This window comes from Sceloporus occidentalis, unplaced genomic scaffold, assembly GCF_023333645.1.
Source record: "Sceloporus occidentalis isolate IW3139 unplaced genomic scaffold, rSceOcc1.0.p SCAF_557, whole genome shotgun sequence".
Taxonomy (NCBI): Eukaryota; Metazoa; Chordata; class Lepidosauria; order Squamata; family Phrynosomatidae; genus Sceloporus; species Sceloporus occidentalis.
Window position 1 is genome coordinate 40,518 of NW_028317537.1, and position 13,134 is coordinate 53,651.

Sequence of the window (13,134 nt, forward strand, 5' to 3'; positions counted from 1 at the left end):
ACCTCCTTTCTTTCACAGGATTTCACAAGGGCTTCTTCTACTGACATCATGTTCTGTAATGGGGAGGAAGCGTCTCAGTTACACCTCATAGAGCAAATTTTAACTCAAGCATCTTTCTTTTATGTGGACTCCAAGAGAGGGTAGCTGAAAACAGGGATATCATGTCATAAACCAAGCGTGAAACCACAATTATTAATGATTTCATCCCCTTCTGAGCCAAAAATCAGGCACATGAAACACGCGTGATCTTCACCATATCCTGTACTTACACCGTGAAATGTGGCTTATGACTTGCTGACGTTTTCGTAAATGACGTCACTGATGCAAAACTGTTGCTTTTTCTTTTTCCACATCAACTGGACGCAACGGTGGATAAAAATAAATTGTTCCTGGGAAATGATAAAATATTAACATTATTTTATGCTGCAGATTTCTGGTACAAACACTGAGCAGCCTCTAACCATTACTCTGTTACGTTCCTTCATGGAAAATTGTTCACTTCAGGATTATATATATATATATATATATAATCTATCCAATACTGTGTGTGTATACATATATATACGTACGTGTGTGTATATATATATATATATATATATATATATATATTCCTGAAATGAACAATTTTCCATGAAGGAACGTAACAGAGTATATATATACCGTATTTGCTCGATTATAAGACAAGGTTTTTTTCAGAGCAAACGCTCTGAAAAATACCCCTCGTCTTATAATCGGGGTCGTCTTCTAATCAGACCTCAAATAGAGGTCTGACTATGAGACTAAGATCCAGATCCCCTGCAGGGGACCTGGATCCTCCTGTCTGATAACCTCAGCTGCTGCTGGCACTTCCACCGGCGTCTATCACCGAGCGAAAGTGCAGACAGCAGCGGAGGTTGCATATGTGCGTACCTTCTCACTGCCGGGATAGCCCGGGGAAGCAGAGCCGGTCGGAGAGATCAGAAGAAAGACCGGGACCCCGGCGGCACTGTGCCGTCCCAAAGTCATCGGCAGATCCGGTAATTTTCTGGAGGAGGCGGGGCCTAGCGGGGTCACACAGCGTCATTGTGTGTGATCCCGTGGGAGCTGCAGTAAGCGCCTGCTGAGGCATCATAGTGAGTGAAGTCTCTTAGTTGCTTGAGTGTATATTAGGGTCTGGGTATGTAAGTGTCAGAGTGGGTATGTAAGTGGGTATATTAGTGTCTGGGTGTATAAGTGTCCCCCTATATGCCACTCTGGCCCATGTTATGCCTTTTAACCCCCTATATGCCACTCTGTCCCATGATATGCCTTTTAACCCCCTATATGCCAGAGTGGCATATAGGAGGTTAAACAGCATAACATGGGGCAGAGTGGCATATAGGAGGGTAAAAGGCATATCAGGGAGGCAAAGTGGCACATAGGGGGTCGTCTTATAATCGAGCAAATACGGTATATATACATACACACACACACACACACTAAAGGTGGCCCAGAGGCAGAGGAGGCCGTTAAAATCGAAGGTCTTTCTTTTTTAAATAGATTTGGTGCCTTTGTCGAGAATGTTAAGTGGCCCCAAATCATTCGCCTGAAAAGTTCTTCCATTGAAACTCCAAAACATAATAACCATTTCCACGCCAGTCTGGGTTTTATGGTTAATTTGCCTGCGGGAAGCACGAACGAGCCTTCTACAAACAGCAGACATGACATCCACCTCATGAATTACACCACGGCTCCCCACACGCTCGGCCCCCGTATGTCTATATTTTGGATGATTTGCTTTATTTTTGGGGTCCCGTGTCTGCTTTACCTCTGTCTGGACCATGGACATCCTGAAGGAGCGAAGCTCAGCCACCAGTCCTAAAACATCCACAAATTCGTGGTCCCTGATGTGCTGCATGAGCCGATCGAGGGATATGAAGGTTCCTGTCCGTCCGACTCCAGCGCTGGAATAAATGTCATCGGCTTATATTACAGATTTTCCGCACATTTATTACAGGAATCATTGGCTTTTGGCCAACGATTTAAATTTACCGAGGAGAATTTTACTCTTAACTCTATTCCTCTCGCCGTGTTTTTTTTGTGTCCTCCATTGCCTGTTTGTGGTCTTTTCCCGTTATAACATCTCCCACGAGGCTGCGTATCCAGTTAATACAAAGGAAGAATAATCATTTTCGTACAAAGAGCAACGTCCTTTTTGTTATTCCTCCTTGGTTCAGTTGTGTGTGAAATACGTTGCTGTCTCTTTGTGCCAAACTGTATCCAACAAAAGGGGCCAAATGCTATGAGGTACCTAAAGCCCCACCAGGCATCAGCACGAAATGATTAAATCCAAAGGTTGGGGGCAGCCCTGTAATATCTCTTATTATTATTATTACTGGTTAATAAACGCTATAAAGCCTTCCCGAAGGAGCTGCTCACCTGCAGTGGACAGTGATGGGCCACTCGGTCTTTGCCGCTTTATGCCGCACCATCTGCACAAACTGAAGAAGGCTCTCGGCCGCGTTGGCGCTCGGGACGCCGTGATCAGGCCAAGCGGTGAAGTTGTAATGCTTGACGTGGTGCGTCTCGTCAGCCTAGTTGGATGTATGAAGACAACATTCATTACCGAGGCTTACCGGATGAAAAACGCAGTGATTATTATCAATTCTGGTGTGACTGACTAAATCCTGGGAATGTATTCATTGGTCTCAGCTTTTGTGTGTATATGATGTCATTTTAGCATTTTGGCACAAAGAAGCCATCAGCCATACTTCTCGTATCCCTTTCTTAATAAACTTTGACATGGTTTTTTTTGCTAGTTTTCTAAGCCTGTTCAATGATATTTTCTGACTTCTTTACTACCGCTTTTGGATTTGTAGCTCTGGTCACGTCCTAGGTTCATCTAGTGGGAAGAAGCCCACATTTACAGTCGCCACTGACTGGTGGACTTGGTTCCCAGGTACAGGGTCACGCGGCAGAACAAGTGAATTTGGGTAATTTGCACAATTTTAATGACCAAATTCGGAGGGGAATTTTTTTCAAAGGAGGAGAAAAATTACAATAAGAGGCTGGAATCAAAAAATCTAGAGGGTCAGAGGCTGAGATGGAACGGAAGGGAGTTTCACGTTACTGAGAGGGGGAGATAAGAGGAAGGAGGACGACCTCTTATGTCTTTACAGCAGGAAAACAGGCAGCCCGTACGGGCCAAAGAAGAGAACATGTTAAGACTTTTTCCAATTTGTCCTGAAAATATACGTCGTAACCCATAGTAACACCTACGTATGAGATCCTAAATACTCGGTACGCCCAGTCCGGCTGCTCCTCCTCTGACACCATCTCCACCGTAACGTCTCCATATCTGACCGGATCTGCGGTGAACGGCCAATAATGGTCACATTTAATCTGGAAAGGACAGAGGTAAGTGATTATTTCTTCCCCCAACCTGGCGGACTTTGAAGCATATGGGGTGGGTAGGGTTAAATGTTACCTCCGCCATCACACAAGACAGAGATGGAGGGAAGGGCATGGGATGAGTCAAAGTTTTCATGGCACTTCAACCTCATCCCAACGTGCTGGGGGTGGAAGGGGGCAAAGCGAGTATTTATGCCCTCTGGGGTATTTTGTGTAACCGCCCCGTCCAGCACTGAATGGGAAGTGAAGCTCTACAGTCCTCGAGGCTTATTTATCACATAAACGTCGGGGAAGTGGAGCTGATCGTCGGTCTTTTGCACCCTTTACGTACCCGCCTCTTCTCGTTACACTGAGTCAGCATCACAACCACTTGGCATTTCTGCTGCAGGATCATCGTCCAGAAGTCGTTGCGCGTCTCCGGCAAGGGTCCTTGGGTTGCAATATATTCTTGTAAGGAGCTGTAACCCTTAAAGGAATTTTTCAAACAAAAATGAACGTCACAGGGATGTGTTTTCCACAGACTGAAACTTGGAAACCTTTGGATTTGAATTTTTCTCCGGCTCGGAGTTATAGGGATGGAGAGAAACAGATTAACGGTGAAATTAAAGACGAGTTCCTGGGGTGAAGCTCGGCAGAAACGTCTCGTGGCAGAAATCTTTAGCGGGTTGATTTAGAAGAAATGTCTTCCTGGGACGTAAAGTGTCCCAGGTGGAGCGTCGCTCCTGTACACAGCGAGAGTTCATGTCCGCACGTTTAACCCTTCCTTCTACTCACCGGAATATAATTTGCGTTGATATAATCTGCACCTTCCTCTTCGTGGCTAGAAATCAGCTTCACGCGGCTGAAGTCATCTGGAGATAAGAAACGCAAAATCCAATCAATAATCGTTATATATCAATTATTTATTATATCTTACATATTATATCTCTCTATCTATCTATCTATATCTCTCTCTCTATCTATCGCTCTCTCTCTATATCTCTCTCTCTATCTATCTATCTCTCTCTATCTATCTAGTGATCTCGCTTCAAGCCCGGCACAGGTGAAGTGCTTTTCGGGGGCCTCTTATATGCAGGAGACAGAAAACCAGGTTTTTTTTTCCTTTCGGAACCTTCTAGGCTGACGCTCCACAGAAAATGACTTACAAGGCAAGATGTTGGTGTAACGATTTTTAGTTTTGTTTGCGGGAAGGTCTGCGGCGACATGCGGCAAATCCACGCCGACCATTTTCAGCTCCTGAGAAAGAAATACTTTTACTGACACGTTGGAGACGACGACGGGGGGACGTTGGAGAGGACGACCGGGGGGGACGTTGGAGAGGAGGATGGATTCCGGGCCGTATCGCTCCTTCGCACTGCCCCCCCACCCCCCTGGGGCAATCTGATCTGAACAAAACTTTTCATGAAGACGATTCGAAGGATGTCATCTCCAGTTTAAGATTTATCTGGAAAAGTTTTCCTGCATCCCACCGAGTCCACACAATTTCAAAAATTAACTAATTGATCGACTCTCACCGAAAATTAACCACTTAAATTCCACGTCTGAAAAGGTAAGAAGGAGAGTATCTCTCGTCTTTGGCCCCACAGGATTTCCCCCTCACAATAAAAAGCCATTTACTGGCCTTCAGCTCGGCCCGCGGGCACTAGAATAATCTTTTCATCATCATTATTGTCACTTTACCTCAAATTGGAGAGAAAACTTGTAGTCTGTATCCTTCGCCATGTCCTTAATGTAGCCATCAAAGTCATCTAACTGGACAGGACTTTCCACAGAGAAAGGGGGGAGAGGAGAGCAACAAGGGTCGGAAAAAAAGGGAGGAAGAGCGTGGAGAGCGCGAAGCGGGGGAGGAAGAGCGCAGAAAGAGAGCAGTGGGGGTGGAAGAGCTCGGAGGAAGAAACAGGGGGGGAGGAAGAGCGCGGAGAGGGCGCAGCGGGGGAGGAAGAGAAGAGCGCGGAGGAAAAAACAGCGGCGGAGGAAGAAACAGCGGGGGAGGAAGAGCGCGGAGAGGGCGCAGCGGGGGAGGTGGGGAGAGAAGAGAAGAAATGTGAGGAATGGGAATTATAGAAACACAAAGGGAAAATAAGAGAGCACAAGATGTGAACATGTTAACAAAAAGCGAGCGAGAAAAGGGAGGTCCCGAGACCCCAAAAGAGCAGAAAAGGAGGAAATGAGAGACACCCAGAGACAGAGAATAAAATGGGGGGGGGGGCAGAGAGTGTAAAAAAAAAGAAAAGAGAGTTAATGCGGTTACAGGATACGCGGAATTCAGTGCAAGAAAAGACAAAAACACTGAATAAAATTGTCAGAGAATCGGCCCCGGGGCCACGAGGCGGAGATCAATCATTAAATGTCTTAAAGGGACAGTGATGTAGAGGGATCAGTAAAGGATCACATTCCGTGTAGCGGGATTTACCGGGTCCGATTTGGTAGCAAATGAACGTTTCTTAAAAACCAAAAAAGATGCTGAATTTAGAAACATTTCAAACAAATCCAGCATGAAAATAATACTTACTTCGTCAACTTCCTCTTCCTTATTCCATTTTTACTCCTAAAACAAACAAGCAGAGAAGTAAAGTGCATGCTGTCAATCAGTGGGCCGGCCCTGTATAATGTATAGATAAATCAGCAAGATGTCCTGTATAACATAGGCATGTATAGTTATAGGCATGGCTGTGGGGGGTGTGACCAGAGGCGTGGCTGGGGTGTGATCGGAGGTCTGACTGAGATGTAACCCCAGGCGTGGCCAGAGGCGTACCAAGGGCGTGGCCAGAGGTGTAACCTGGGCGTGGCCAGAGACGTAGCCCGGGGCGTGACCAGAGGCTTAACCTGGGGCGTGGCCAGAGGCGTAACCCGGGCGTGGCCAGAGGCGTAACCCGGGCGTGGCCAGAGGCCGTAAAGTGGAGCCGTTTCCGCAGGCGGGAGATCCACCTTTCAGGCGGAAAAATCGGCTTGCGCATGCCTGACTCGCTAAACGGTACGTTTCGTGCTGCAGGCTGCTGTCAGTGAATAAAGCCCACACCTTCAGGCTCATTGCATGCGCATGCGGGAGCCACAAAGTATTCTGCTGGTTTAAAGCAAAAAATACAAAATATAGAATTCTCCAGTAATAATAACCCAGCCTAATATAAATAATATTTGAAATTGAATTAAAAACAAACGATTTTCTGACACTGGGTCGTTGTTTTCTTGTTCTCTGCCCGCGGGACGATATTTATTATATGAATAAACGACTATTTGGAGATAGCGAGTAACGTCCCAGTTCGCCACTCACGCGTTTTCTTTCTTTCGCGGTTTGCTAAGACGCGATTCGGGTGACCGGCAGATATCTGAGTGCATTTTATGTGTAATAAAGTACATTTTTAGTGTACATTGGCGGGTTGCCGTGCTGTGACCCTCCCTTACATTTTTACATGTATAACCAAATGTCACGGATACAAGACCCCCGCAGGGTCCTCGGGAACGTTAGTAACATCTACCCTGCTGGGACGTGAAGCCGCGGGGCCCTGAAATGTATAAAATACCACGAAAAAAGACCCGCAATTCCAAAGAACGGTGAGCCCAATGGGTCAGAGAGTGGCAGCCGGGGACAGGCGTGAACGGCGGGCAGCAAATGGGTTACCGGGGGCATCGGACGACATGATGAGGAAATCAAACATTCAGGAGACACAAAGAAAGTATTTCTGATTCAGGGCTTTTCAGACTAGGGCCAGAAAATAGTCCCTGCAGCTCGGCCGGCGGGGAGGATAATCCTTCACCGTTATTATTATTAATAATAAATATTATTATTATTATCATTAACGGGGGTGTCTTAACAAGTGAATACATTACAAAAATACTTTCTTTTCAAAGTGCGACCGCCAACTATCGGGAGGATGAAAACAGTAACGTGGGAGGACTGACCGAGGTGCGCATGGCTGCTCCAAACACACACCGCTACCCCTCTGGTAAAAGATTCGGGTAACACTAAGAGAGAGAGACAAAATGAATGCCGGGACCCCGCTCACCGAGATACCGCCGCTCTCCGCCGAAAGCTTCCATTCACACCCAGATCACCATCCAAAATAAACATCTAGTGGCCCCGGCGCGCAGGCACATCGAGTCATTATCCTCAGCCCTACACGGACCATCACGGCCCGTCTGAGATTCACAGTCATTAAACGCAGCGGAGCGCCGATCGCCGGCACTGCGAAATATATCGCGTCTCACACCTCTGATACACAAACTCTATGATTATTATATAAGAACGTTAAGCACACGCTAAGCACACGCTACTAACACACATAAAAAGAAGGGCTACTTACCAGGGGTTAATATAAAAAGCCAACAGATAGTCAGTCCAGAGGCAAGAGGGTAGTAGGGTTAGGAAAGTGAAGACGCTTCTACGCCTGTGAGTGTTAATGCGACAAGAGATGGGAGGATTAGCAACGCCGGCCGGTAGTGATAGGAGTAGAGAAAAATAATCCGAAAAACACCAACAGACAAAGCGAAACAGCAATAGTTTGAGTTTAAATGAACAGAGAGGATTTAAATGAAAGTATATTACTACTTAGACTGTAAGCTCTGTGGGGCAGAGACATTCTCTCCTAATGCGTTCATCCCTATTGTACCCCAATCAATTGTACTTATTACATGGCTGCACCCCTTTTTTACCCTGTAGGGTGTAAAGCGCTGGGTACATCTGTTAGCATTTAGCAGATAACAATATACATACAAAATATATATACAATATACATACAGCATACATACAATATAATATACATACAGCCTACATACAATATACATACAGCCTACATACAACATACATGACATATCCAAATATCAACGTGTTATTATCCAGAAACTTGGCGAGTTCTGCTGATAAAACATCCTTCATTGCCGAGTTAATTAGCTAATTCGCTTGTTAGGGGAGAGCTGGCGCTCTAGAGCCCCCTGCCTGCCACGTCCCACTCCCACATATCCAGCTTCTCCCAGATCAGAGTCTAAAGTCCTATTTCTCCCATCTGAACCCTACAGAGACCATTATATATGAATATAGCACCAGCAGGGTCCAGAGCGCTGTTACGATAGGGAAAGAATAAAGATGAACTAAAACATGTTAAGACAGACTGGGACAGAACGAGGCGAGGGTTCTGCTCCCAGGAGATTACCCTCTAGATTGTAAGCTCCTGGGAGCAGGGCCATCCTCACCTGTTGTTTCTAGTCACATTGTTATGTTACATACTACTTGTTTTGTCCTGTCTTCCCATTGTACAGCGCTACGGAATATGATGGCGCTATATAGAACACTAAATATCAATCTATTAGGAGGCTGAAGGAAAAACATGGAGGTAGAGGGGCTGATTGGGAGAGGACCAACAGTGTGGAGCACTGGCGTCACTACAGGGGCCACAGCTGCAACAGGGCCTGTGCCTCTAGGGGGCCCGGTGCGACCCCTGAACCCCTTCTTCCCGTCTCCTCGTACCGGTTCACATTTGTTTACAAGACTTGCTTCTGACCTGGACCGAACCGGAACATTTCGATGGAACCCAGGCTGCTCGCACGCTGTTCGCTGGGCAATTTTGGCACCAGGGCCCTGCGGTTTCTAGATACGCCCGGGGTGTGGAGGTCCCGCATTAACAGAAAATCACCAACATTTTCACAATTAAATTGAATGAACCAAAAAAAAAAAAAAGACATGATTTTCCCAACAAAAGAGCGTCAGCTCTTCGGGTGAACGAAGAGCAGAAAGCACTCACCAGTTATAAGGCAGTTTTCCATCTCTTTCAAGGGTGGCAAAATTGATAAAAGTTCCGGCCCCGCACTCCCTGTTCAGAAAGGATCAATAGTTTAGTGGATATGGGATTGGGTTCTGCTGATGAGGGAAGAACAACCAGACGTTCCTTGCGTTTTTACCTGATCTGCTAATATTTTTCAGAAATAGACACCTGAGCACCATATTTATAAAACGTATCGCTCGAACAATCCCCGGCGTAGCCATCCCAGGCCTGCGGGGTTCAGCGACCGGCTAAAAAGATGCCCTACGGCTGCGGATCTCACCCTAACCCACAAGGAAGGAGGGCAACGGAACGTTTCAAAAAGATAAAAAGCCCAGCGCGGCCGTGGAAAACGTCTCTACGGATTATGAGGTTTCTAAAGACAAAGTAAATGGTTTTTTTATCTGATTCCGCGAGGTTTATCCTCACGTTTCCAGATATCCTCAGTCGCTGGCACATGCACTCTACTATATGAATATTTATGGACCGAACACACTCCCGATCTGGATGACATTAATGGGGGTTTCCGACGGTAAAATTGCCCCAATCCCCCCTCCTTTAAGAAACCAGATGCCCCAGGGGTACCTGCAGCCCGAGAGCGAAAACGGGGTCATTCTGGGTGAGGCTGGGATATTACACGGACCCTCGGTGCTCTGATTACAGGGCTTTCCCTCCTCACAGTCTCTTTTATCCTTAGACTCTCATGATGCTTAAAGAGACTGCTGGCCGGCAGCAGGAATCTCACATCATTAAGTGTCAAATTCCAACAATAAAATAACACGTCTGCGATTAAACACTAATATTTTGTAATTCAGAAATGAAACTTTTCCTATATAATATTCTTACATAAACACTGAAAAGCAAAAAACAGAAGCTATAAATGGGATTACAATCAACAAATCTTCTCCCGAATCCCGACGGAAGAACCGCTACCAGTTCTCGCTCCGTCTTATTGCATGAAATGTTTTCTCCCTGCCGCTGAATACTGGAAAAGGTTCTGGATTTGTAGATAATGAAAAGTTAACTTCTTGTTGGCTGCTCAGACCGGTGAATACGTCGATTTACCAAATGAATAAAATAAACTTCTAAAGCAAAGCAAATGGGGCTTATTCACCAAGGGTCACGTTAACATGAGACTTCCATGAGGTAAGCATCACAGGTGCGCATCTTCATAAAGTCCTCTGCATTTTGGGCTTTTCTTTACCTGGCCATCTGCAGGTGCTTTCGACGCAACACGAGCAGCGTTATTAGAAGCAGTCCGATCAGCACGATGCTCAGAAGGGCGAGGACCGAGATCACCACCACGTTCGGATTCACCTCGACATCTACGAGACAGACAGAGGATCTCAGCACCCTCTCTACGGCTTCATTACAGACATGAGACGGGAAAAGGAGACTTTAAGCAGCGAGTCTTTTCTCCCTTGTTTTCTAATGTCCCATTTTTACGTTTCCACGGTTTCCAGGTGTTCTGGAAATAAAAAAAGTCCAAAAGCAGCGTGTGCTCATTTCACGTTAATGGCATGCGCGAAAGAACGAGGTACGCTGGTGCGTGACTTGGGGGCCACATGAAAGCGAGATGCTGAGTGTGCCCTTCACAAATCCCATCAGCCACATCCCATCACAAATCCCATCAGTATACAGGGGATGTATCAGGTGAGGGGATTAAGGGATACAATGGGTTCCCCCACCTGTGTTATCCCCCTGTAGTGCGGGTGCCGTCTGGGCAGACAGGGCTGTGCTGGCTGATTAAGAGCCCCAGCCAGATTATAGGATCGTCTCTTTGAAGGCCGGAGCTGCAGCCACATTCAAACAGGGTACAAATAAATATAATAATAACTGTGAAGATCAGACATAGGTTCTTCGCACTGAGGCCCTAGGAGTTCATCGGCTGCGAATGCCCACATCCCAAGCCAAGACGTAGCCGCGCAGACAAAGCAAACCATCAAATCAAAAGATGAAATGCTCCTAAATGAAAGTTATTAAAAAGATATTCCATAAAAACTGTACCCAGTGTAGACACGGCGATGAAGGCAGGAACGCTCAGAGAGTGATGGCTGACGCTGGTCACGCTGCAGTTATAGGACCTGGCCGGCTGGAGACTGCCTATCGTCACCACGTGGGAGAAAACCCTGAGAGGTTCCTTTAAAAAGCATTCGGAATTAACACACATTTAATATATCTATATGATATAGCCAGATCTACCACACGAATCTTATGGGCCAGCCAATTTACCAATAACTACTTTCTAAATTCTAATACAAAAGGACTATTCTCCCCAAATCAAAGTCTCTGTTTTATTGTAAAGCTGCATTATTTTCCTTTCTCCTCGTTCTTCGCCATTATCATTATATTTGTCACTGCGGCAAACAATTAGCACAAAGTGAGCAATTTGGGAAATATCTACAGATCGAGCGGAAGATTTTGATTTTTTGCTAATTTCATTCAAACTCATATCCCGTGAGCAAAAATATGTTTATTTCTTAATTAAAGCTCAAAGCAGAAAAGCAGGTTCCAGGAGCAATCCGTCTGTCACTGAAACCATTACCGCCAGGGGGTCCGAACCCTCCTACGGTTCGCTAGCAGTGATAAGCGTGCCATTCGAGCTGATATCAAACATTAAAGTATATACAGGTGCCGACAGCATGTTTCTTCGTGTCGGCAGAAAACTCTTCTTTGGACTTGTTGGCATTGACATTATTAATAAAAAGAGGTTACGCTTGAAAAACATTGTCGGGGTCCGTAGCTTAGTCATTAGGGGGCAGATAAAGTCTTCCTCACCTGTTCGTTTTGAGCGGAGTCCAAGTGCCAGCAAAACACTTCGAAGTAATCAGAGACTCCTTCCTCTACCCACAGCAAGGTCACCGAGGTTTGGGTCTTGTTGACGGCAAACAGAGATTTTGGTGGCGCGGGTTCTGAGGATACCAAATATTTAGCGTATTCTATAAAATAACAAGAAATCTAAGGTGCAAGGAATGCGGAGAAGCTGCCTGGAACTCTTACCGAGTTTAATGGTATACGGCTTGGAAGTGTTGCTGCTCCTCTCCGTGCACGCGGTAACCGTAATGTTATAAATGTCGCCAGGGGGCAAGTGAATTGCGGCTGTCATCGCTTTGCGGGTCACCTGGAAGCAAGAAGATAAACGTCACATCCTTCCATGTCACGTGTCATGTGCCCTGCCCCGGCGTGCTTCGTATGCAAGCTTGTGGACCGGGTCCTCTTTATCTAATGCGCGGGGTCATCTTAGTCTGTCAGACCCTTTGGATGTCGGGACTGTAAGACGGGCTGCGGGAATTGATAAAAGATAATAATAATAAACCCCCCACTGCCGTGCTGCGGCCCACCTCTGCTTTGCCCCCGTTGTTGTTCTTAACAGGGAGAGGACACCGGGGCAGGAAACTGTTTACATTAAACTAATTCCGCCCCAGACACAGATCCCAGGGGTACCTCTTCAATGGGTTACACGGATTGGCAAAGACAGTAAAAGCCAACTGTATTTTTAAGGAATAAATTGATTTTTTTTTTTTTAGGGTTGGCATAGTTTCTTGCATTACACTGCGGCGCAGCCCATGCACCGTTCCTTCGTCACACGCAGCATCGCTCAGTGTATCGATTCTCTAATCGTAATCCGGATGGTTTTATACCTGAGCATTCTTTATACGCCCCAATAAATGTCACCAGGAAGGAAGGTATAAATACATTACAATTTATAAAGAATTGCTTTTATTCTAGAAATTGCTGAAACATACACTTTTTTTAATTCTTTTCTTCCCATCTGCTACAATTTGCCAATGCAGCAATCGCGAATGCGAGAGATCCACGGTGTCTTCGCCGTACGTCCACGAGATGTACACGACCATGTTGATATATTCCACGCTAACATTGCGAGGGGCAACCGGGGCTGGGAGGGCAGAAGAAGCTGCGGTTGGACACTGTCTATATCCATACATATACATAACATATTCCCGCGCGGACAGGGGATATATATATATATATATATATAATCTATCGCAAC

At 45.9% G+C, this 13,134-nt stretch overlaps 1 protein-coding gene across 1 annotated transcript; it reads right to left on the reverse strand.

Annotated features, from left to right (window-relative positions):
- Positions 1-284: 284 nt before the first annotated feature.
- LOC149271124 (receptor-type tyrosine-protein phosphatase O-like) lies at positions 285-12,228 on the reverse strand. Its single transcript, XM_089507601.1, has 15 exons — positions 12,123-12,228; positions 11,915-12,034; positions 11,130-11,282; positions 10,327-10,447; positions 9,105-9,173; positions 7,671-7,754; positions 5,882-5,917; positions 5,050-5,131; positions 4,515-4,605; positions 4,144-4,220; positions 3,701-3,835; positions 3,238-3,360; positions 2,398-2,552; positions 1,787-1,922; positions 285-389 (listed from the first exon to the last, which is right to left on the reverse strand). Exons 1-15 carry the CDS (start codon positions 12,226-12,228, stop codon positions 285-287), a joined length of 1,593 nt encoding a protein of 530 aa, XP_089363727.1.
- Between the last annotated feature and the right edge of the window lie 906 nt (positions 12,229-13,134).

What these genes read in the sequence shown, in the direction of transcription:
- LOC149271124 (XM_089507601.1), bottom strand. Translation starts at nt 12,228, where the DNA reads ATGACAGCCGCAATTCACTTGCCCCCTGGCGACATTTATAACATTACG. An exon ending in GCCGTATACCATTAAACTCG is followed by an intron (nt 12,035 to 12,122) that starts GTAAGAGTTCCA and finishes TGGTATCCTCAG; the next exon opens with AACCCGCGCCACCAAAATCT. An exon ending in TGTCCATGGTCCAGACAGAG is followed by an intron (nt 390 to 1,786) that starts GTAAAGCAGACA and finishes ATCATTTCCCAG; the next exon opens with GAACAATTTATTTTTATCCA.